The sequence below is a fragment of the Dissoconium aciculare genome, assembly GCF_010015565.1.
Source record: "Dissoconium aciculare CBS 342.82 unplaced genomic scaffold K489scaffold_12, whole genome shotgun sequence".
NCBI classification, from domain to species: Eukaryota; Fungi; Ascomycota; class Dothideomycetes; order Mycosphaerellales; family Dissoconiaceae; genus Dissoconium; species Dissoconium aciculare.
This window is the reverse complement of record NW_022984962.1, coordinates 739,497-762,305: the sequence shown is the minus strand read 5'-3', so window position 1 is coordinate 762,305 and position 22,809 is coordinate 739,497. Positions and strand designations below refer to the sequence as shown.

Below are 22,809 nucleotides of genomic sequence, written 5' to 3'. Positions count from 1 at the left end.
CAAGGAACGTCGTGAGCCCTGTCTTGTTCGCGACCATGATCTCTATTCACTCCCGACCGACCCAACAATGACCGGTCTTCAAACCCCCATATTCTCTTTTCGACTGTCAAGAGTATATACCTCCAGAGCGACGGAGATGCCCTCCAGGTTGGCATGACCCGTCCGAGCGAAAAGCGCCAGACCCGATGACACCCACTCCGGATCCGTCTGCCTGGTCAGGATCTCCGCTCGGCCCTCAAAATCCTCCTTGCGGAATCCCACAAACGGCTCGTTGTCCCGCTGAATCACTCTCCGGGAGAGCTTCTCGGCGACGGATGGCACTCCCCGATAAGGACCTACCAATGCGCCGAACTGTGTTGAGCCCACGCGGAAGGTGCAGATTGCGCGGATGTTCGGTCCTGGCAATGCACCAGCCATCCTCAATTCAGCTAATTTGTACAATCCCATAGCGTGCTTACGCAAAGCGAGTTCGTCGCCCAGTTCGAGGAAGTCGTTCGGGCGGCGGCGGATGTGTTCGTGGAATTCCTCGTCGGTGACGAAGTCGCTCGGAGCTGGAATGTAAACACCTCGAAGGCCGACTATGACCTCTGTCCAGCGGAGATCGCTATGAGGTAGCTCGGAGATGTGAGTCTCGGGTGGGTGGTTATGTTGCCATTTCGCACTCTTGAACCGGATCAGGATATTTTTGAGTTTGGGGAAATCTGCAGCGAGGCTGCGCTCGGCGTTCTTCGATGTGAGGTACGGCATCCAATAACGGGTATCTGATGATTTTATCAGAAGTCGAATGCTGGTGACACATCGAGCGTAGACCGGAGATGCCATGGCGCGAGCGAACATATTCGCATCTGAGGATTGAAGAAAGGACAACGTGTTTGACGAGTACAAGACGGGCGCCGCTTCGTCATGAACAATCTTGCAAGTTCGCAGCAATTGTGGTTGTAATCCCGCAGTGTTCTGTGCCGTTGGCCAATCTATGGGATGTCCTTCCCCTGATGACAAACAGTATGTGTAGATCAGATCCCGGACCTCTCTTGGCAATTCAAATAGCAAAGAGTCTGCGACACTATCAGGCAGTTCCTGAATCTGACTCAACCCATGAGGTCCTTCTCCTTGTGCCCCACTCATCTCCAGATCCTGATCATCAGAGTAGTCAGAGAGACTGCTTCGGCGGCTACGCGACCGCGGAGCGCGTAAAGTCGGGACGGAGCCATGTCTACTTGGAGGAGGCAAATGATGTTGCGGATAGCGTTGGTCGTCGTGGGAGGTGACACTTTCTGCATTACTGGCGTACGACATGGAACGCGTGGAAAGAACGCTTTCGCGCAATCCAGTCAAGAACGAATCCATTGTTGAGATAGGCTTGAAATGGTTGATGGAGAACGACGTGTTGGCCCGCTCAAGGAGGAAGACAATCGGCAGATCTGTTGTTCTCGAGCATGATTTGGAGGGGTTTCGAGTTCCTCAAGGGCGGCGTGTCAGGATGACGTCCTAAACACAAGCCGCTCGTGTGAGCGGATGTCAGCAAGATAAAAGATTATTCATGCTCACGATGAAAAGAAACAAACAAATTTCGAAGCTCTCGTACCGAGCATAACATGGACCCAGGCTAGGGACAGTACAATCATCACATGTTGGACCCTTTGTTGCAATGACGACCCCGCGGTCGCTCCCGCGTCGCGTGCCACGGTCGCGGATGTTTTCTCCGATAAATCATCATATTTTCCGTGAAACATCGCACCCATACCTCACAGTAGATCATATTGGGGTATGTTAAATTACAGGATGCAGTAATATGTGCGTACCGCCGCAGTCCAGAGGGGAACCATAACAATACCGCCATTTTGTGCCTTGTGGAATTTCCATCCGTCCTCTTGCAGACCTTGCCAGCGGGAATCATCCTCTGCACCGATCTCGACCTGGTGATTTTGACAGTGTCAACGGGTGTGCACCACGATTGACACACCGCATATCACCCATCGCTTCATAGAACGCAGACTCGTCCCGGATGACTAGACTCGCCTCTTCCGAGAGTTCGAATCTCCTTCTGACTCGAACAGTCGCGCTGGTCACGTAGATGTGTTCTCGTGCGACGCAACTTTTAAGCAAATATGCGAGCCTCAGCTCAAGATCTCAAGGGCTATTTCGTCAGCCGCCAGGGGTCGTGTCGTGTCCTCCAGCCCCGCCAGACTCTCCATATCGATTCTTGCTACCCAGATGAGCTTCGCTCTGTAACCGGGAATGCAGTATAGCTTCAATCGACTGAATGTCTTCTGAGATCTCGGCCAATAGATGGAGCTCCAGCCGCTTTTGCCGTTTTTCATAAGGGCGATTCAGGAATTCGTAACATCAGTCGCTGCACACTCAGCGGATGACACCCGCCCTTCTCATCACATCCTCGAAATCATCCATTTCCACCGGACCCAGACCACCTCCGGTCGCTTCACGCACCATGTCCTTGAGCACGTTCTCCGGAATCTCCTCCCTCAGCTCCTTAGCCACTCTGCGAAGATCGGCCATCGTAATCGCGCGATCCTCGCCTTTGGTAAACAGCCGATACGCCTTAGCGACCTCCTCATTCACGGCATCGGGATTGTCATCCTCATCGTCATGGCGCGCATGAATCTTCAAGGCCGCGATCGCGACGAAGTGTTCGTAGGGAATCCAGCCGCTATCTTCCGGGTCGACGGTCTCGATGAGTTCTTGTAATTCCGCATTGTCGCGCGGTGGGGCGTTGAGGGCAATCAGACAGCGGCGCACATCATTCGTTGCGATGACACCTTCCTTTGTGTCTGCGAAGTCGTCGTTCTCTCGAGAGAAAAGAGCGAATGTTTCTTGAATTTCGAGTTCTTCTTCGGCGGTCAGGTCGTGCTCTTTGGCGAGTTTGGAGCGGCGTTTGGCGGGCGTTTTGCTGGATGATGCGGTCGCCGCCGCTGTGGAGGCCTGCTTCCGCTTGGGAGCCTTTTGAATTTTTCAGCATGCATTCTAATCTTGATATGATGGAGACATCCAACAGGAAGTACTAACCATGGATCACATTGATGTTGCATGCTCAATCGGCATGCACAAAGCAGATCATTGATTCTCAGACATCGAAAATGACGTTGCTGCGCTATTCGACTTAGTAAGCAGACCTGCGGACCGAAACATGCTAGTGAGCTCCCAATTAATCTTGGCGCATCAATTCTCTTCACCTGGGCACGCTTCCTTCTTCACCACATCATCCAACATGTTCTCGATCCAAATTCCAACCAACACAATCTGCGCGGCAATACATGGAACATCACGTCGTCGTGGACATGTCGAATCGTATGTCACAGACAGCTATGCATTGCTATCTCTCTACGATCGGCCTAGTGCTATGACTTGCCTCTTCCACAGGAAAAGGCATACCAAAAGCATTTGTCGTGTCTCTTTCCTAGTAGGATGGAGAACATCTTCCACATTTCATTCCACGCATTCCACAGACCGCTCCGAGCACCAATTTCACGCTCCTCATTCCCCCTTCAATACCTAACATCATACCATTTTTCGAATCCTCAGATCTCCCCTTCCCCAATACCAAAATTCCTTCCAAAAAGACGAAATACAATGCAATGAAAATAAGCTAGAGCCCGTCATCTCCAACCTCCAGGATGAACGAGTGTGGACAGAGTTGCAAGAAGTAAACTACGTGGATCATCCTTCCTTCAAAAGGGTGATTCATCCTCTGACCATGTACGATTCGCTCCGGGCTTGCCTTTTCGCTTGGAGATGATTATGTCGTGGGGAGGGACATTTATTGATCAGTACCCACCTTCTCTTTGGTTTGAGTAGCCATTGAGGTGAGCTTGTGATACTGCCATAAGCTGTTGCGATAGGTATCTGTTGTATTCGGATTTGACCACGCACATTTATCCTGGCACTACAATATTGAGGTTGAAGGGTAAGATGTACTTTAGCTACGGGAAAATCATAGGATCGTATGCACCCTCTGAATCCAGCGAAAAGATATAGCTCTGGGATGCATACGTAGCGGTATGCATCGCTACAAATGCCTCCTTCTGTCTGGGATATCGTAACAAGGAACTCATACTTCATTATTTTACCTGGTGGATCTAGTGAAAGGAGTTCACAGTCCACATTCACATATGATCAAATCTATCGCTAAAATCTCCGCATGCTCACGGCCAAATTCCCTTTATCTTCCATCTCACAATTTGACGGGAAATCTCTTCCGAATCCCTTCGCCATATCTTAGCAGAATCAATGGCGCCGGCGCCATCGCGAGAGACATGAAAGCAAAAAGACTGATTCCCCATCCAAACCCTACCGCATCGATCAGGCTGGGTACGAACAGTGGAATGACACCACCGACGATGCCACGAAAGAGCTGTGAATATCAAGGTCAGAATGCAGTCCAGCGTGACAAAGCGCGGGCATGGGAAGGGGATGAACTTACGGCGCCGGCAGCGATGGCGGATGCGGCGTACTTTTCAAAACCTGGAAGACGGATCGACTTTGTCAGTTTGCCGAGCCTATTTCATATCATAGCTTGAAAAGCCAGGAACGAGCACTCACAGTCGATGTAATAATTCGTCGTGCAGTTCAAAATCGAAACCTGGCCCACTCCGAAGAAATACGTCGCCAGCAAAGTCACGTACCAAGGACGATGTGTTTCAACCGTCCATGCGAACCAAAATAATCCCACGGGAAGCAAGACGCCGCCGATGTTCGCCAAAGGGAGTCGGTACTCTGGCTTGCTTACGCCGTTGTTCCTCGCGGTGAGCTTGTTGAAGACGGTATCGATGCGTGGCACAATGAACCACACTGCGGTGAGAAACCCCAGGCCGGGACCGAAGGAGGTGAAGCCGACTTGTTCATTGGTGAAGCCGTATTCTCCGCCGTAGATCCGTTGGAGGTTGGTGAAGATGCTGTATGCGGTGGCAAAGCAGACGGCTTGGTAGGTACTCATGACGAGAACGATGGGCGTGAAGAGGATGCGGAAGGGTCTACTCAGGGAGTGGAGGAGTTTGTCTTTGAGCGGACTGGTGTCGTGGCCTTTGATGGAGTATTCGATGTCCGGGTCGGAGGACTCGGCTTCGAGACGACGTTTGCGTCGGAAGAGCAGGACGGGGGCGTAGCTTTCGTGCAGGAAGAAATATGCCAGGAGGGTGACAGCCGTGGCAATCAAAGCCAAGACCCAGAATACCCATCTCCAGCCCAGACGTTGTACGATGATACCACCCAGGGCCGGCCCAATGCAAGGACCCAAAAGTGGCCCGATTAGATACCATCCAAATACCCCAGCACGCTCGCTGGGCACGAACATATCGCTCAATGTCCCACCACCATTCGATACACCAACACTCCCAAAGAAGCCACTCAAGGTCCGCATAGCAATGAGCGTCCCGATATTCGGTGCCAGAGCGGAAGGAATCTGTAAGAGAGCAAAGACACCGAAGCAAACAAGATATAACTTCCTTCGCCCGAACGTCTCACAAAGTGGTGCAAGAATCAATGGTCCAATACCTTGACATACAACATGTGCTGTAGTGCATGCAATGACACTCTCCACGGAGGTATGCAGACCTTCAGCGATCTCATTAATTCCCGGAGCGAACATGGAAGATGCCAGAGGCGCGAGGATGGCCATGTTCGCGATGAGAAATACGTTGATCATCTTCGTCCGGTAAGACCATGCGCGCGGGTTCTCTGGGTCATCTTTGGCAAAGCTGAGTTCTTTGGAGTCGACATCTTCGTGATGCTCCTCTTGATCTTGATGCTGGTTTTGGTATCCATCCTGGTGTAGTCGTTGTTGATTGTCTTGTAGTAAAGGCTGACGTTCGCCGGCACGAGTTTGTTGTGCCATCCTGGCCTCCCAGCGGACGCCGTGCGGTTTCCTTCACCGTGCCGAATTCTTGAGAGCTGCGAGTCGTCCACACATGCACAACAAAGTGTAAACCACTTCTCAGCTTTGCAATAAATTCAATTGTATCTATCCTATGATATTTTTACACACCACCGTGTGCTCAACTCGAGTGCTTTGACCGCTGGTCCTTCCGCGCATTCCTGGCTTTTCGCATTCGTCATTCTCCCATGACAAGGAGTGAGGTCATCGCGCTAAAAAGATAAGCATTTTCGCGCGCGGTTCTCAGCGACGCGTCTTATCTTGGACGCCGACCTCATCTCCCTTTGCCCATGAATATATCGAGTCAGCATTGCAGGAAGATGAATCTGTATCGAAGTGTACAGTCATACGGTATTAGCATTCCAGCGCTGAATGGTTGACTCCAATCTGAAGCTGCATCCGAGCTGAGGAGCGCCACTGCCTGCGGGGTCTGTATTGGCCCACCTGAGCATCGTCGAATGTACTCCATTCATGTATACCGCTGTGATCGAATGGCATGAGATTCTGCCGATATTCCGACGACCAAAAATGAGCACTGTCCCGATGTCAATGCTTGCTTGAGATGTTCCGCGTCCAACCTTATGCTTAGGCGAATCAAGTCGCGGAGAAGTCACCGAGAAACTAAAACAAGAGCGACGACCCCTCAAGATCAATGCCCTGCATACATGCACGCCTGCAAATCGATTATGTGCAATGACTCGAAGGACAGCAGCCACAAAGTATAGTAGCCGTAACACCCGAGTATCTCGCTCGTTTCTAGTAGCCGTAACACCCGAGTATCTCGCTCGTTTCTAACGCAGCTGCTCTGTCCTTCTAACAACGTTGAACTGCACGGAGAATTTGACATCCGTGCTCATTAGCACAGTAGCTGAGCGAAACATCCCAGCCGAGACGGGAGTTCCTGTATTCGGAAAGATTCGAGGTTGAAGTTTCGTCTCTGCTACGAATCTTTAGGCATGTCGGGTTCGTTGTCCCCGAAAACGCCTCTGCCCCACAAAAGAGACATACCGTGTACATTTCGACCGGTGATCCCGCTGATCGAAAAGATGATCTTTGTACGCGAGTGTCGAACATTGCCTTATCGCTTATGTCCAGCAACTGTCCTTGAAGAACGCCACGAACGCCTAGTCATACTCGTCACATTCAGCCTGCATGTAACATCATTGTGAATTGTTCTTGATCACCCCACAGTAAGCTTAGCTAACAAGCTGAAATGCAAGCATGATCGTGTCCGAACAGATCTTGAGTCGCAGACTAAATGGCTCATCACCTGTCAGTGCTCGATGGCCTGCTCGGTACGTGACCCTAAGAAGAACCACGTCAAGATCGACACTCACAACTTTTATATAGTGCAACGATGAATTTCCGGTATGATCTTGAGCTGGACAAGCGATGCCGGTCAAACTCCTGGGGAAGCGATGTGCTCGGATTTGGGACGACATGATCAAGCATTGATTCGTCCGGCCTTTCGGACTTTCCCATCAAATATCTTCCTCCCAGGACACCCTGCAGATCCGCCGGCTTCCCCATTGGAAGATTCGTCGTTTGTGGCGTACAAGGTTACGCATAAGACGGATGCCAGGAAGCTTAGCAAAGCTTGGTGCATGAAACATTTCGGTATCCATCCACGCCGATCTCTATCTGCTGGCCGGCTGTACTCCCATTGAGACCGGAAAATGCTGAGATTTGATGCGATACTTACATTTATGAACATCTCTCTCTTGAACAGCGCACGGAAGATCGTCAGTGGATTTGGGGGCCAGGAGTAGAGACGATTCAACATAAAAGCGCTTAAGTCGTTCGGACTTTTCAAAGTTCTCGACACAATCCCTCCCCCCAACCAACTCAAAGACTCAAACCGAACGACTTACCACTCCCACTTTCAAACCCCTTCAACCTCAAAACTCAACATGAAGTTCAACGTCTTCGCCCCTCTTCTCTTCCTCGGCACTCTTCTGCCCACCGCCCTTGCGGGCTGCGAGTCTGGTCTCGACCACCACCTCGGCGACACTTGCCACAACCACGATGGCGACACTGCCTGCTCCAGCGCGAGCCGTGCTTACATCGTGAGTTCTGATCATTCTTCCCTGGTCGAGATGAGATCGCGAGAGACACGTACTCGTGTGCTTGCGGTTTAGCGTAAGATGACGTGCTAACGATATTCAATAGTTGAAATGTGTCGGCACTACCTGGCAGGCGGGCTACAATTGCCCTTCGGGTACCGGATGCCACAACTGTGCTTGTGCTCCAGGATTTTAGTCGCCTCAGAAGTACCGGTTACCAGGGTTCATTGATATCAAACCGTAGAGTCAGGTTTTGCGCTGATATCGTTTGGTTGTAGAGCTACTGCGGCCGTTGATGGGCGCTGAGGAAACTGGGCTCAATCATCAGCAACAATGCTTGATGTATTTGTCAATTGTTATTGTTGGGGACGAATGGTATTTGAATGAAAAGAATTCTTTACACGATTGGTTTCAAGACGTCTTGAACTCCCACCATTAGCAGAGGAGTCGTCCGTCGATGGTCATCACTTGAATTGAAGCTTGCCATGTAGTGGCAGAACTTCGAAGTAGAACCTTGAAATTGAAATAATTGTGGTAGCATGTCATTCCGCTTAAATTCGCCATCGAATACCCATGAATTTGTAAGCTCGATGTGTCGTTCATCAATTGACGATGAGCTGATCCCAGAAGGATTGTGGCTTAGACGACCATCTTGGCAGTAGCGGGGGGCACCCTCAAGTGCAGCAAACACAGCCGCAAGGCATTAGAGTCATAAACATATTTTCGTATGTAGGCACAAGATGCCGTTTTGTCATCATACGAGAACAGAGTCATGGCGTTCGAATTGAGGAAGCTATCCGAACTCTGGAACCCTGAACGGCCAGAGGCAAGTGAGAAATATAGTGGCTCATCCCTCGAAAACCTGCCAATCTACGAATACTCGCCGCTGGTTCCAGGACAAATCCGCCTGCTTCATGTTCTGCCTGGATCCGGAGCGGCACCGATTAGCTGTGAATTACATACCGTCGACCCCTCAAGCGGACAATTCTACGAAGCTGTATCGTACTGCTGGGGCCAGGGCGGAAAGCCATGCAATGTTGAGATTGCTGGAAAGCGTCTCCCCGTTACGGAGAGCGCAGTGGATGCTCTGTGGCAATTCAGATTACCCCAACATAAACGTGTCCTGTGGCTGGACGCAATCTGTATCAATCAGGATGATCTGGCGGAGAAGACCGTCCAGGTACGCATGATGGGATCAATATTCGGCGGCGCGTTTGCGGTACTCGCGTGGGTGGGATTCAGAACGGAAGGCAGCGATCGAGCAGTTGCGGCCGTGTCTGAGGCACAGTGGAGGCTACGAAAGATCGTCACGCTATCGTGGTTGACAACGGCCTTCGCGCCGGAAGATGATCCAAATACAGTTTCTGCGAGGGCTGCTTTGGATCGATATTTCCATGGTTATATCCAGACCCCCAAGGACCTTGCGTTTTTCGCCCTCATGAATAGAGACGTCATGAATGACCTGTTTCGCCTACGGCCATGGTGGCGAGAATATGACCTGTATCACTCCCTCGGTCTGTTGACCCAAGAGCGCTCGCCGCGATCGCCGCTGCTCGTCGAGACGCATAATCAGCTTGATGCAATATTGCCATGGCAAGGCCGCTTTGATCTGTACAAATTTGTCCATCGACCATACTTCGAACGTGCCTGGGTGATCCAGGAGATCGTACTCGCTCGCAAGGTTGTTCTATGCATTGGTGACATGTGCATCGAGTGGGATGACTTTGCGACTATAATGATTGCCTTCCTCGTCGCTTGCGCTGAGAACGAGTTTCCTTTAGCTGACACTTGCTCGTACTTTCATGATCCTCAAGAACGCCGCAGCTTCTACCAGAGAGTCGGCAGGATACCTTATTCAATGACCAATTCGTGTCTCTATACATCTACACATAGGACAAGTTTACCCGTCGACCGGCTGTTCGCGTTCTTCGCAATATCATCCGAATCGAACAGAGTAGATATTGATTACGAGCGTCCAGCAGCTGACATATTTCTCGAAGCAGCACAGATGATGCTCCGAGATCCCGAAAAAGGCGGCGAGCGCAGCGAATGGAGCAGGACACAATGGCTCTTAGGCATGGTTGATTACGGTGATTTACACGAGACTGATGTGTTGCCGTCTTGGGTGCCCAATTTTGGTACGATCACGCGTGCGAATGGGCAACACGCATGGACTTGGACGACCGGATGTGGTGCTCCACCTACACAAATCGTTCGTTGGGAACCCAGTAACCCAAGGTCATTATCCGTGCATGGTCTGGCGATTGCCAAGATCGCACAATTAGCAATCGATGAAGGAAGCGTGACTGCCGGGGCGGTCGATACTTGGAAACCCGAAATTACGTTAAATGTCTCGTCTGATGCGCAGCAACAGTGGGCTCCTAGTTTCACCTTGAACTCATTGCTTGAAGCACTTGAACGTCAGTCAGATAGCAATAAGGAATTATTCGGACGATTGTCTGAGCAAGAACAAGCTTTCGTGACAGAGGCCAAGACTGCTTGCCAAAAGTCGACTATCAGCGAATGTGCGCGGGTGATCAAGCAAGTTACCACCCTCATTGGAATGGCAACAGACGCCGAGGTAGAAGATTGTTGGAGAGCCATCGCTGTGGGTACGGCTGCTCGTCTGAGACATGATCTTCAAGGGTTCAGTAAAAGTATTCCTGCATGGGTTCGCCTTGTCAGAGCGGCACCAGATCTCGCACTTGACGCCGGTTGGACTCCATCTCATCCAGCATTGAACCGGATGACCAATGGCGATCTAATCGAGCTGTTTGATTTTGTCGCAAAGTATAAACCATGGATTAAGACCATGTTTTGTCGCTTCGATCACGGGCAATTTGGCTGGGTCCCGGAAAGAAGCAAAATCGGCGACACCGCTTATGCAGTCGCCGGCATGACTCGACCGCACATTTTCCGAACCATTTCCGATGGGCGGGTGAAGAATATTGGAGCAGCGTACGTCGAGGGATCGATGACTAGCGAATCAATGGAGTCCCGGTGGCCAGTTGCGGATATCATTATGATATCATGATATCAATGCGCTTCGAGCAAATACCTCAGCGCAAGCCTGGCCCGGCTATTTCTTGTGACCTTCGTCATTGACTCTTCGAATAATCATTTGGCCTGAAGTCATGAAGACCGGTCGAGTGACAGCTTGCAGATATGATACGCCCGTCTTGCGCATTTTCAGTGGTGAATGCCCGTCAGGTCCACGCTGCCCGGATTGACGTCCGCTGGAAGTTTAGTAATGACCGGGCGGTCCCACAGAGAGATGACGCTGTGATGGTATCGTGGAGTTGTGGCTACTTTCAAGTCAGAATATACCGTAATTGAGCGGGACCGTGAGATCGGGTTCATCTGAAGTCAACGCGCCTCAACGCGGCCCCGCCCCGGCCGACCGATCGGACCCGCTCACCGGAGCTCGCGCCCTGACACGCCTGAGTCTCGGCCAGAATCAAGCGCCGTCTCGTTCGTCGTCTGATATTCTGTGCCTGAAGGAGCGACACTGCCCTGAGACACAATGAACACAATTTTCGGTGACATCAAGTTGTCTCAAACCCTGTCGGTGGCCAACGGCAGGACTCCGTCCCTTAACCGAGGATCGAAGAAACGACCCGTGTCTTCAGCACGCCTCAATGTTCGTTTCGGATTCGCGTCAACGGATTCTTACACAAGCCAGAGGGGATGGCCGATGTTCGTCTATGCCGATACACCAGCAGGCTCTTTCCGTTGCATAAAATATGTGCGCTCATCACGCTCGCAGACCGTCGAAGCGGCCCGGCTTAGATGCCGATTCCGGCGGTGTCAGTGCAGATTTCAAATCTGTGCCAAGTCAATCAACATGATTGCATTTTGTGGGCTCATCGAGAGCATACACGTAGCGCCACAACCATTGCAACATAGCTGAATGGCAAGACAGGGGTCCTTTGAAAGGTCACTGAGACTATTATCGACGGACCGCCGTGCTCGATACCACACCATGAACCCTTGTCAAGTCTCACTCCTTACGCTGAAGTGAATCGAAAAGCTTGCCGCAGATCAGGACAGCACTTCCCATCTTGTGCAAAGGAGGAGGTATGTTGTTAGCGCGCTTGAATAGCAGAATGATAAAACGTGGTTCGTCACCACGAGTTTGTCGGCTGAATTATATTTTCTTCCATCATTCGTTGGTCGAAAGAGTTGAGCCATCATCATGCTTCGCGTCTTCACTATCTTTGCAGGTCTACTGGCCGCCGTCAGGGCAAATACCGAGTAGGCATCATGCTTACATTTCGAGTTATAAGTTTCTGATCAGTGATGCAGAGTCGACAGCACCACGACCTTGAATTATGAGTACATCGTCGTTGGCTCCGGAGCTGGCGGAGGCCCTTTGGCCGCTCGTCTTGCTTTGGCCGGCCACAAGACTCTTTTAATCGAAGCCGGAAACGATCAAGGATCAAATCCAAATTACCAGGTGCCAGCGTATGAAGCGAAGTCCACGCAAGATCCTGCTCTGGCCTGGGACTTTTTCGTCAAGTACGTTTATGCAGTGTGTGATCTTACTTCGTGAACCTTACTCACCAACAATAGTCACTATTCCGACGAGGCTCGCCAGAAGTTGGATTACAAGTTGACCTACGACCTCCCAGATGGATCGACGTATACTGGTTTGAATCCCCCTTCGGGTGCAACTATTAAAGGAGTCCTGTATCCTCGCACCGCGACGCTTGGCGGATGTACGGCTCATAACGCTCTTATCACGATCTACCCAGACGAGAGCGACTTTCAGTACATAGCCGATCTTACCAGCGATAAGTCATGGCGCCCGGACAACATGCGCAACTACTGGACTAGACTCGAACAGAATCGCTACAACCCGGACAATTCCACTGGTCACGGATACGATGGTTGGCTTAGTGTTGAGAAGGCTAATATGTCCTTAGCTTTCGGTGACCACAAGCTTCTTGGAATGCTGTTCGGCGGGGTGAATGCTCTGGGCCCTGATACCAACTCGAATTTTGTTTCGCTGCTCCAAGGAGATGCCAATGCGCAAGGCACCCAGCGAGACCAAACACAGGCCATTTACCAGATTCCGATTGCCACTTACAAAGGTGCGCGTAATGGTGCTCGCGAGTTCATCGTCTCTGTTGCTACTGCCACAAACTCTGATGGAAGCAAGAAATATCCCCTCGATATTCGCACCAATTGTTTCGTGACGAAAGTCAACTTCAACAGCCCGGCCGTCAAGGGAGCATTGCCAACAGCCTATGGGGTCAATTTCCTTGACGGCCAGGCTCTCTATCGTGCCGATCCTCGAGCAAAAAAGAGCGCGAACAAGGGCAAGCCAGGCTCTGCACGTGCAAGCCGAGAAGTCATCATCGCCGGTGGATCCTACAACAGTCCTCAAATCCTCAAGCTCTCTGGTATTGGCCCAGCTGCGGAACTTAAGAAGTTCAACATCTCCGTCATCGCCGATCTCCCCGGTGTCGGAACTAACCTCCAAGACCACTACGAGGTCGTCGTCCAGGGCTCGACTGACGAGGACTTCTCCACCCTCGATGGTTGCACTCTCGCCTTTGACTCCAATGGCAAGCCGACAGCCCCCGAAACCGATCCCTGCTATCAGAAATGGCTCTCTGCCGGACCCGGCGGCGATCGAGGGGCCTACGCCAGCAGCGGGTTTGCGGCGGGCATGTTCCTCAAGAACTCAGACGCGGTCGCCGCCGACGCCAACTACGGCGCGCTGGCCTTCGGTGGGCCGATCAATTTCCGGGGATATTTCCCCGGGTACGACTACAACGCGACACAAAAGCACAACTATTGGTCCTGGGCGATTTTGAAGTCTCACCCGAGGAACACCGCAGGCAGTGTGACGCTGCGCTCAGCCGATCCCTTGGACACCCCTGAAATTCAGTTCAACTATTTCGATGCCGGAAGTAAGGGTTGGGAGAAGGACGTCGCGCAAATTGCGGAGGCGATCGGCGTGGCGAGGGATGCGTTCGCGAAACAGTCCACTCCCTTCACCGAACTTTTGCCCGGGCCGGATGCCAATGTTGAGGATTTTATCAAGAACACAGCTTGGGGACACCACTGCTCCAGCACGTGCGCAATTGGAGCTGATGGTGACCCCATGGCGGTGTTGGATTCGAGTTTCAGGGTGCGCAAGGTGAATGGCCTGCGAGTGGTGGACGCATCGGTGTATCCGAGAATCCCTGGTAAGTTATCTTCACGTCCCCTCGGACTGAACGAGTGCTTCAGCCTCCATAGAGATCTTGCAATATCCTTAGCTGACAGCTTTCTCTCTTGAACAGGAACTTTCACAGCCGCGTCGACTTACCTTGTCGCAGAAAAAGCTGCAGATGTCATACTCAGCCAATTAAAGACGAAGCTGCCGGCTGGTGTTCTCCGTCGTACGCACATGTGAACACTTTTGATTGTCGCTGGATAATGTCCAACATATTTGATGAATGGAGGAATGATAAAATCAACTGATGAGGCATGAAAGACGTGGTTCGCTTTCGCTTGTTTGAAGATTCAATGATGAAACAAAGTAAGCTGGGTTATAAACGCGGTCATTTTTTGACATTTCTCAACGCGCCTCGGAATCACTCTTGCGAGCCATCGGTATTAAGCTCTGGAATAAAACTTCCCTCTACGGCCAACCTCAAACGTGTGACATGTCTTTCTGAAAGCGATATGAGCTCTTCAAAATTGCCTTTGAGCTTTCCACGGTGTTTACGGCACCAGGCAAAGTCCGCTTCGGTCGTACCATTTGTACGCCAGGCACTGCACGGCTATTCGTAGTGTTCCTGAAGCCATTCATCTACCGTTGCGTTGCGTGTCAATGGATCGTATAAAATGATGCCTGTCTTCCTCGACTTGGTCCAAACTGACCAAGAATCCTCCCAAAGCAAATAAAAGAACCATTCCATGGTCCCATCCGTGAAGAAAACCCGAATTTTCCTCACTATCGGTAGTTCATGAAGAAATGGGCCTTCACCGATGTAAGAAAAATGGCCTGATACGCCGAATCTGCGATAGATCCTGAGCACTCCATAATTCTCAATCCTTGGGCTCGTTCTCGTCCAATTCGCATCCCCACGAACAGGAGATCATGTCGTATTCGAATTTGATCCAGTTGTACCTCGCATTCGGACCGGATTCAAATTCTCGCTGATATTTGGCCCAATGACGCGATTCTCGACAGGCGTGCAGTATCGATGAAATCGGCACAACGCTGTGTATATGAATCATTCTTCGTGTCGGGGGCCCAATTCTTCTGTCGACGGCGGAGTGTGTAGCCCTGTGATTATCGGCACAAGTCGAGGCGAAATGTAGAGGCGAAGCTCTGCGGGCAGTTGGGCAAACGAGTGGAACATTGTGACGCGAATGTTGATGAGATACTGCCGACCTTGAAAGGATGACTTAGCGTTCTCGGAGTGTTTGCATATCGGTCGTAGATAGCTCAACGATGTCAGCAGAGTGGTAGGTTTGAGGCGAGGTGACATCTCCGCTCGCTCTTGCCTGTACTTGATCGCGCCTTCGCGGGGACAGCATTTCGTAACATTAGGCAACCACCCATCTCCTACAGCAAGGGTACCTGCATAGCTGAACATTCATCTGCGGCAAAAGCATCTAGGTATGGTTAAGAGGTCTGTGGAACACCATCGCCGATCGTTAAATGTTCAAGACCAAATACCAGAGATAGACTCGCCAACGCGTAGTCGCACCAAATGTCTTTCCGATGGTGGAGTCATATCACGAATCGTCCTTTCTACGTCTTTCCCTCCATCCTCGTTACCGTCGCTATCTAGCGATGGAAAGTCTTTGGCCGGTTCTTCTTGATTTCTGTAAAACTTGGCATCGATGACTATGATTCCTGTATCCAGACCCTTTGATTTGATGCTCCCGACCGGAACGGTGAAATCAACCCAAGACGCGGAACTATATATAATGGCCTTCAGACGTCTTCCGGCATCGAAAATGTGTACTTCTTGAATTGATGGCAGATCTTTGTGAATAAGATTGTTGATTCCCCTCCTGGAATTCCTCCTCGCATCCTCGGACTGCAGGGAATATAACCAGAGGGATGCTTCGTCCGTCGTAATTACCCGTAAACGTCGGACGTCTGCCCGATGGTCTCTGAACGAATACCGATCAAATTCATCCCAGTGACAATTAATCATGTCATATTCGAAATTGATCCAGATATACCTCGGCTCTGAGCCGTATGTGAAAGCCTTCTGATATCTTGCATTATTGCGGGACTCACGGCATGCTTGCATGACTGCTGGACAGGCAGTGTTCGACTTGACACAAATCACCTCGACGGCGGGCGGGTTTCCGGGTGAAGTCCGCGTGGCGATATGGACAAGGCGTGGGAAGACTGTCAGCTCCCAGATGTGAATGCGAAGCTCTGTTGGTAGCCTGGAAAATGGTTCGAACATCGTGGTGCGGATCGGAGATTCTAGCCAAGATATAGGACAACGTTGCGCCGCCAACAACCTCAGAAGAACATCCTCGACGGAACTTTCTTCGCGGAGCATGTGCGCACTCGGGCAGTTGTGTCGCCGCCGCCGTTCGCTGAAACGCGCCATACGGGAATGCGCCATATGTCGTTCCAACCCTAACATATCTGAGAACCTTGGAACCTTGGAACCTCGGGAGTTGGCGCCCAAATCTGGATGTTCTTTGGACGGTGCCATTTGATGAGAAAGGTTGATCGACACCTCAAGTTGAGGGAAGAATATCTTCTCGTGTGTCTACTGTCCACACATGAATAACAGCACTACCCTCCACGAAATATGTTTACAAGAATTATTCTTATTACTCGTCAAATTGTGCTGCAATCGTTGGGCGATGGCACGTTGAAGCAGCGGAGCCCGTTGAATGATGATTACTCATCGGATTCGCATAATTAGTCATCAACGGAGTTGCCACACGGTGGCACTGCGCTCGCGCTTTGCAGTGGAGGCTTCCGAGATCAGGTTTCAAGTTGCTGCAATTCTCTGATCTGGTCGAGAGTTTTCGAATCTTTCTCTAGCTGGGGCGATGTCGTCTGCTAAATCTGAGCAACATCGGTGTCTTGCATATCGGAATCGTAAGTCTGTGGCTGCAAGGATCCGCTGGCCAGTGAAGATGACTTGTGAATGTAGGCCCTCAGCTACCATGTCATATGGGCGGCGAATTCAGTTTGTCAGGTCTCGTGAACGCTGACATTGAGATGGTTGTCGAAGACGCCGTTTATGTCAAGACGAAATCCCGCTCTGGAAGTTTGAGGTTCGAATGTTGTAGCAGCTCCTGATGCATGATGCCGTTGACATATGTGAACCCGACAAGCTTGAAGGTTTCGCCCACCTCATTCGGTCGCAAGGCCATTGGGACTTCAAGCCGTGGAGGTGATGGGAAAATCCATCGATGGTTAGTATTCACGCTAAGCCGACAAAGGTAATACTGTGAATTAGGCCCTCGAACAGGAGTACGAACTGCTGATGATTCATGCAGTAGCAGGCAGATGGAATCAACCAACTTGATGCATCTCTCTCAACTGCATGCAGTCCCCGTCTTCCATCTCTGCAATAGCTGACGCTACGGTCTGGTCCTCTCGTAATCCCATGCCGTTTCCCCACGAATGCCAGAGCTGCCAGTCCTCAGACATGATCAGCTGCTGGCCGGTAAATACCAGGCCTGTGGAAGGACAAATGTAGCGGACGCGCTCTGCAGGGAAACTACCCAGGTTCCGATTCTCGAAAACTGTCAACCAGATGTGCAAACTTGCGTCTGTGACGAATATGTGTAGTTCATTGAGCCTGGTGTGATCCTGCAGTAGGTCATATGCATAGTAGCAGAAAATATCGTAGGAGCTATCGTAGTCGACGGCCACCCGGAACCGGCGGATTTGAGATCGGAAGTGCTTCAGCGTATCGTTGATGAAGTCATCAAACGAGACAGAGACCACGTCGACGTCGAAGTTGAGCCAGATGTACTGGATGTCCGCGCCATAGAGAAAGGCGCGTTGATACCGTGCGTGCTGTCGGGACTCTCGGCAAACATGCAAGATTGACGGGCATGGAGTTGGGCTTTGCACATATCCTCTCGGTGAACGCGACTCAGGTGTCTGACTTTGGTCAAGAGGTAAGTGGACCAGGCGTGGAAATGCAGCCAACTCCCAGACGCGAATGCGAAGCTCCGCTGGCAATCTTGGGAACAGGTCAAACATGGCAGTGATTTGCTTTGTGAGTGTCCAGGTGCTCAAAGTGTCGTTCTGCGCAGCTTGGCCTTGCCTCCAGATCGTCTCATGACTGTGCACTAGGCTTGATAGGGTCAGCGTTCCTTTGAAACCCTAATCATCTTGCTGGCAGGTGCCAGTTGCCCATTAACGGGCGGGCTACCACACCTCCACATGAGGTCTCCACCCAATGATGCAGGTGTGCGTATAGTGACTTCCATGTTCTAGCCATACCGTAATCTCCTGTCGTCCCCTACGAACGCTTCCGTCGCCATTCCACGGACATGTCAAGTTGATCGCCAGTGAGGACGAGGCCAGATACGGGGCAAACGAGACTGATGTTTTCTGCAGCACAGGCATACCAGTCACGATCCTTGAAGAACAATCCCCAAAATATCAGGGGTTCGGATACGATGAATCGCAGGTCGGTGAGATTAGGATAGCTCATGATTTGGTGGCAGATTCTTCTGAAGTATAAGGGAGAATAGTCATCGATGTTGAGGTCGATTTGAAGTCGCTGAATTTGTGATCGATGTTGGGGGAAAGGGTCTTCGAGGAAGTCGTACCACGCGATGCACACCATATCGGCTGCCAGATTGATCCATGTGGGACGCGATTCGGGCCCAGATATGTGGAACTGCTGGTAATTTGCATACTGTCGAGACTCGTGGCAAACAAGCATAACTGGCGGCCACGATGTTGTAGGCTGTACACGTAAATGTGTGCTAAGCATCTGTTTCGTCAACTGAGGAAGGTATACCATCCGTGGAAATACAGCCGATTCCCATATGCGAATTCGAAGCTCTAGAGGCAGCCTTGGAAAAGCGTCGAACATGGTGAAGATTGTACACCACAGGCCGGATACTGAGGACGTGTGTGGTGTATTTTGTTGTTCGGACTATGAGAGAGGTCGAAGGTCATACGCTTCATTGCTTCATTGCTTCACAAGCTCTCGAGACATTCTCAAGCAGACAGCTTGGCTATTCCATCTAGGATGATCGTGAAGTGGTCTTCCGGATTTGCGTCCAGTGTGAATCATCACACGGCGACTGGATAAATGCTCAGGTGCTCGCAATACTTTGAGGCTTCAGGTGGCTGTACACTAACCTCGGCTCCATGGAGATGATCCTCCCAAACCCTAATTCTTTATCTCTCGGGCTGTGGATGTCAATGTCATCATGAACCTTGGAAGTCAAACACATTGGCACTTCCACAGATGTACCACAGGTGGTGAATATCATATAAATCTGTCGTGGCTGTTTTGTACCCCACGGTTTTGGGAATTCTGCTGACGGATCGCTACCCACTATCGTTTTCAACGAATCCGAAGGTTGGTCTGAATAGGGCGCACTGAATCCATTTGTCAGCTGATAGCTTGGCCAACGTCAACCAATTCACACACCTAGACCCAGAGGCTCGAAGGCGCCGTTGTCTAGCATAAAAGAAGGAGTTACTTCCATTGCATTGCTGATCACATCGCCAAATCCATCAAAATCGATTACTGAATTGGTTGCGGCCGGAACACCTGCTTTGCCATTATGTCTGTAAACGACGAGGGCGCTCGAATTGCGTTCGAAGAAGCTGAAGCCGGTCTCGCGGAAGGTGGTATTCCCGTCGGCAGCGCCATTGTCGGTTCGGATGGCAAAATCCTGGGTCGTGGTCGGAATTTGAGGTCAATGATCATTATAAAAGCATACGTTCGGGGAAGCCATGCTGACCAAGTAGGCGTTGTAGAGTCCAGAATGGAAGCCCAATTCTCCACGTAGGTTCATGAAGCAACAGATGACAACATTCATGGCAATTGACACCTCTCTCTCCAGGGCGAAACCGCAGCATTCGACAGTGCCCGGCACCTCCGCAACAGCGACTGGAAAGGCGCGACATTGTACACGACCTTATCACCCTGTCCCATGTGCGCCGGTGCGATGGTGCTCTTCGGCATCAAGAAGGTCGTCATTGCCGAGAACTCGCACATGAGCGGCAGAGAGGAATTCCTTCGCAGTCACGGCATGGAAGTAGTCGTATTGAACGATCAAAAGTGTGTCGGTCTCCTGAATGAATTCATCGAGAAGTATCCGGAGCATTGGGAATTTTGATCTTGAGGCATGTTGTCGATGATGAGCAAAGACAATGATCAACGACAGTAAAGTATTTCTCTTTCAATGCAAATTGTTTGAACCTTGATGACCATCGGAACGAAGTTCCAGTACTGTATGTGCTGAGTGTCGTGATGAAACCTACCTATGATCCTTCGACCCCACCACGGAATCGTCCATGACGCTGCCTTTTCCTAGAATAAACTTCGCAGCTACAGCACATTTCGTGATTGGCGCGCGACGCTTGAGACAAGCGATCAGATGCCGACCTCGGGCGAGAAACCGAGATCTTTACGCGCCGTAAAGTCGCGAAACGACTATGCAGCCTTTTCTTTCTGGGATTACCTGTCACGAGCTCGACGGGCGTGCTCACAGTGCTGACTTGTGTTGCTGATAACTTTCCTCGCGAACATGATACCATAATTAACTCACAGACTTGCTTGATTCGATCGCCTACGAAGAACGACCACTTCACCGGTAGCCATCACTCTAGACAAGTGAGCCTCTAGATCTTCGGCAAATCTGCAAAGCGAACTGTTCCAGTGAGCGACGACGAGATGGCGAAAGACGAGATTCTAGACATCGCCACCATGGACGCTGTTCCATTTCGCGCGACTGACGGGCATACGCACCACACCTGGGCCAAGACATTTCTCAGCCGGCCAGAGCTTTACATACAACCACATACTCTTGAAGAGGTCCAAAAGATTGTTGCGATCGCTCGTCGAAGTCGCAAGCGGATTGTCGTCGTGGGAAGTGGCCACTCCCCCAGCGATTTGACATGCACGTCATCGTGGATGGTCAATCTGGATTACTACAACCAGGTCCTCAAAGTGGACACACAAAAGAAGACACTGTTTGTGCAGGCTGGAATACGCCTAAAAGACCTGAATGCGGCAGCGAACAAGCATGGTCTTACCATGCGAAACCTGGGTAGCATCAACGACCAGTCGATTGCTGGTGCAATTGCGACGGCGACGCATGGTAGTTCGCTGAGGCATGGGCTGCTGTCGGACAGCGTTCGCTCTCTCAGGATCGTGCTATCTAATGGTCAGGCGATCCGTTGTTCGAAAGATCAGAATGAGGACCTGTTTCGCGCCGGTCTTGTGTCTCTTGGTGGTGTCGGCATCGTGGCAGAAGTGGAGTTCGAGATGGTCGATGCTTGCAACATCGAATGGACACAACAGCTTCTCCCTCTCAGTGAGATTCTCTCACGATGGGAGACTGATCTATGGACCAAGCGAGAATACACACGAGTCTGGTGGATGCCATATACCAAACGTGGCATTCTGTGGTCGGCAGAAAAAACCGATAAGCCTCTTCGAAAAGCACCAACGTCCTGGTATGGTGGCAAGTTGGGATTCCACACCTACCACAATTTACTTTACCTGTCGAACCTCATCCCGTGGATCTTACCGACAGTCGAATGGTTCATTTTCGGCATGCAGTACGGCTTCAAGACGCATTACAGCACGTCTGCCGTGCAGCCTCTCCAGGAAGGTTTACTGATGGACTGTCTCTACTCGCAATTTGTAAATGAGTGGGCAATTCCGCTCAGGAAAGGTCCCGAAGCAATCAATCGACTATCAGCATGGCTCCACCGCGAGCCTGGCGGCGGCGACATTCCCTTCAGCGCCAAGAACCTCTGGGTCCACTGTCCCGTCGAGGTCCGCGTTTCAGACACATCCAGGCGAGGCGAGCATCCACGACCCTTCCTCGACAACTCCGTCGCCGACGAGCCGACTTTGTATCTCAACGCAACCCTTTACCGAGCATACCTCCAAGATCCTCCATGTACCGCCCGCTACTACGAAGCCTTCGAATGGCTCATGAAGGAACTTGGAGGCAAACCTCACTACGCCAAGAATTTCTCGTACACCAACCACAATGATCTCAAGGACATGCTTGGCGACGGCCTTGCGCAATGGACGAAAGTCCGCAACGAGGCTGACCCTGAGGGAATGTTCCTGGGTGAATGGCACCGGAGAAATCTTGGATTGGGTGAGGGTTTGACCAATGCTGAGCGCGAAATCTCGCGCCAGAAAGCGTCAAACGGCGGGCAATTCTGGGCGGGAGAGGTAATTTCTGGAAGTGATACGCCGACGCATTTCAGTGCGAGGGAGTTGAGATCGGAGAGCCCGAGTGCGAGCTCGAATGCGTCGAGTTTCGATCTGATGCATGCGTCAGAGGCGGAGAAGAGCATGCTCTACACGGGCTCGGAGTACGATGACGATGATGATGACAGCGTGTTGACGGCAAGGAATTAATTGCGAAAAATAAACATGCATGAAGATCACATAGCGAAAATGGATTTCCGGGAGCGTTTTCGACTTTGAGCACCGTGTGTTGCTGCGTGTCGCTGCGATTCGCAATGCAGATATTCCCACATGTCAACACATCATAGACGTCTGGGGCACGACAATGCTCTTTTTGGTATTTCCTTTTGAATTCATCCACACCGACTCAGGCAGCGTGCTCAAGGAACTGTCTTTGTAGAACTATCGCCGATACATCGCCACAGCCCAATAATCCTCCTCGAAAGCAAAATCATTC

General features: G+C 51.1%; 10 protein-coding genes across 10 annotated transcripts; 5 read left to right on the top strand and 5 right to left on the bottom strand.

The window, feature by feature from the left end:
• On the bottom strand, positions 1–1,573 carry K489DRAFT_63439 (uncharacterized protein). The gene is made up of 2 exons (XM_033608784.1): positions 1,549–1,573; positions 1–1,488 (listed from the first exon to the last, which is right to left on the bottom strand). Exon 2 carries the CDS (start codon positions 1,345–1,347, stop codon positions 79–81), a length of 1,269 nt encoding a protein of 422 aa, XP_033457021.1. The 5' UTR covers positions 1,348–1,488; positions 1,549–1,573; the 3' UTR covers positions 1–78.
• A 788-nt stretch (positions 1,574–2,361) lies between these two features.
• K489DRAFT_373188 (EF-hand) lies at positions 2,362–3,027 on the bottom strand (the record flags this gene model as incomplete). The annotated part of the gene is made up of 2 exons (XM_033603401.1): positions 2,362–2,958; positions 3,025–3,027. 2 exons carry the CDS (start codon positions 3,025–3,027, stop codon positions 2,362–2,364), a joined length of 600 nt encoding a protein of 199 aa, XP_033457020.1.
• A 1,029-nt stretch (positions 3,028–4,056) lies between these two features.
• On the bottom strand, positions 4,057–6,003 carry K489DRAFT_383538 (MFS general substrate transporter). Its single transcript, XM_033605628.1, has 3 exons — positions 4,558–6,003; positions 4,439–4,479; positions 4,057–4,369 (listed from the first exon to the last, which is right to left on the bottom strand). Exons 1-3 carry the CDS (start codon positions 5,846–5,848, stop codon positions 4,190–4,192), a joined length of 1,512 nt encoding a protein of 503 aa, XP_033457019.1. The 5' UTR covers positions 5,849–6,003; the 3' UTR covers positions 4,057–4,189.
• A 3,049-nt stretch (positions 6,004–9,052) lies between these two features.
• Positions 9,053–11,432, top strand: K489DRAFT_383535 (uncharacterized protein). The gene has a single exon (XM_033605627.1). It carries the CDS (start codon positions 9,137–9,139, stop codon positions 10,982–10,984), a length of 1,848 nt encoding a protein of 615 aa, XP_033457018.1. The 5' UTR covers positions 9,053–9,136; the 3' UTR covers positions 10,985–11,432.
• A 571-nt stretch (positions 11,433–12,003) lies between these two features.
• K489DRAFT_63262 (GMC oxidoreductase) lies at positions 12,004–14,675 on the top strand. Its single transcript, XM_033608783.1, has 4 exons — positions 12,004–12,204; positions 12,265–12,468; positions 12,523–14,147; positions 14,244–14,675. The coding sequence occupies exons 1-4, from the start codon at positions 12,146–12,148 to the stop codon at positions 14,354–14,356; spliced, it is 2,001 nt and encodes a 666-aa protein (XP_033457017.1). The 5' UTR covers positions 12,004–12,145; the 3' UTR covers positions 14,357–14,675.
• Positions 14,335–14,865, top strand: K489DRAFT_63202 (uncharacterized protein). Its single transcript, XM_033608782.1, has one exon. It carries the CDS (start codon positions 14,431–14,433, stop codon positions 14,734–14,736), a length of 306 nt encoding a protein of 101 aa, XP_033457016.1. The 5' UTR covers positions 14,335–14,430; the 3' UTR covers positions 14,737–14,865.
• Positions 14,866–15,401: 536 nt separating this feature from the next.
• K489DRAFT_63200 (uncharacterized protein) lies at positions 15,402–16,758 on the bottom strand. Its single transcript, XM_033608781.1, has one exon. It carries the CDS (start codon positions 16,635–16,637, stop codon positions 15,618–15,620), a length of 1,020 nt encoding a protein of 339 aa, XP_033457015.1. The 5' UTR covers positions 16,638–16,758; the 3' UTR covers positions 15,402–15,617.
• Positions 16,759–18,282: 1,524 nt separating this feature from the next.
• On the bottom strand, positions 18,283–19,320 carry K489DRAFT_63197 (uncharacterized protein). The gene has a single exon (XM_033608780.1). The coding sequence runs from the start codon at positions 18,993–18,995 to the stop codon at positions 18,414–18,416; it is 582 nt and encodes a 193-aa protein (XP_033457014.1). The 5' UTR covers positions 18,996–19,320; the 3' UTR covers positions 18,283–18,413.
• Positions 19,321–19,610: 290 nt separating this feature from the next.
• Positions 19,611–20,340, top strand: K489DRAFT_383531 (cytosine deaminase). Its single transcript, XM_033605626.1, has 3 exons — positions 19,611–19,832; positions 19,895–19,922; positions 19,981–20,340. The coding sequence occupies exons 1-3, from the start codon at positions 19,699–19,701 to the stop codon at positions 20,254–20,256; spliced, it is 438 nt and encodes a 145-aa protein (XP_033457013.1). The 5' UTR covers positions 19,611–19,698; the 3' UTR covers positions 20,257–20,340.
• Positions 20,341–20,846: 506 nt separating this feature from the next.
• Positions 20,847–22,523, top strand: K489DRAFT_362611 (L-gulonolactone/D-arabinono-1,4-lactone oxidase; the record flags this gene model as incomplete). Its single annotated transcript, XM_033602664.1, has 1 exon — positions 20,847–22,523. The coding sequence occupies one exon, from the start codon at positions 20,847–20,849 to the stop codon at positions 22,521–22,523; it is 1,677 nt and encodes a 558-aa protein (XP_033457012.1).
• Between the last annotated feature and the right edge of the window lie 286 nt (positions 22,524–22,809).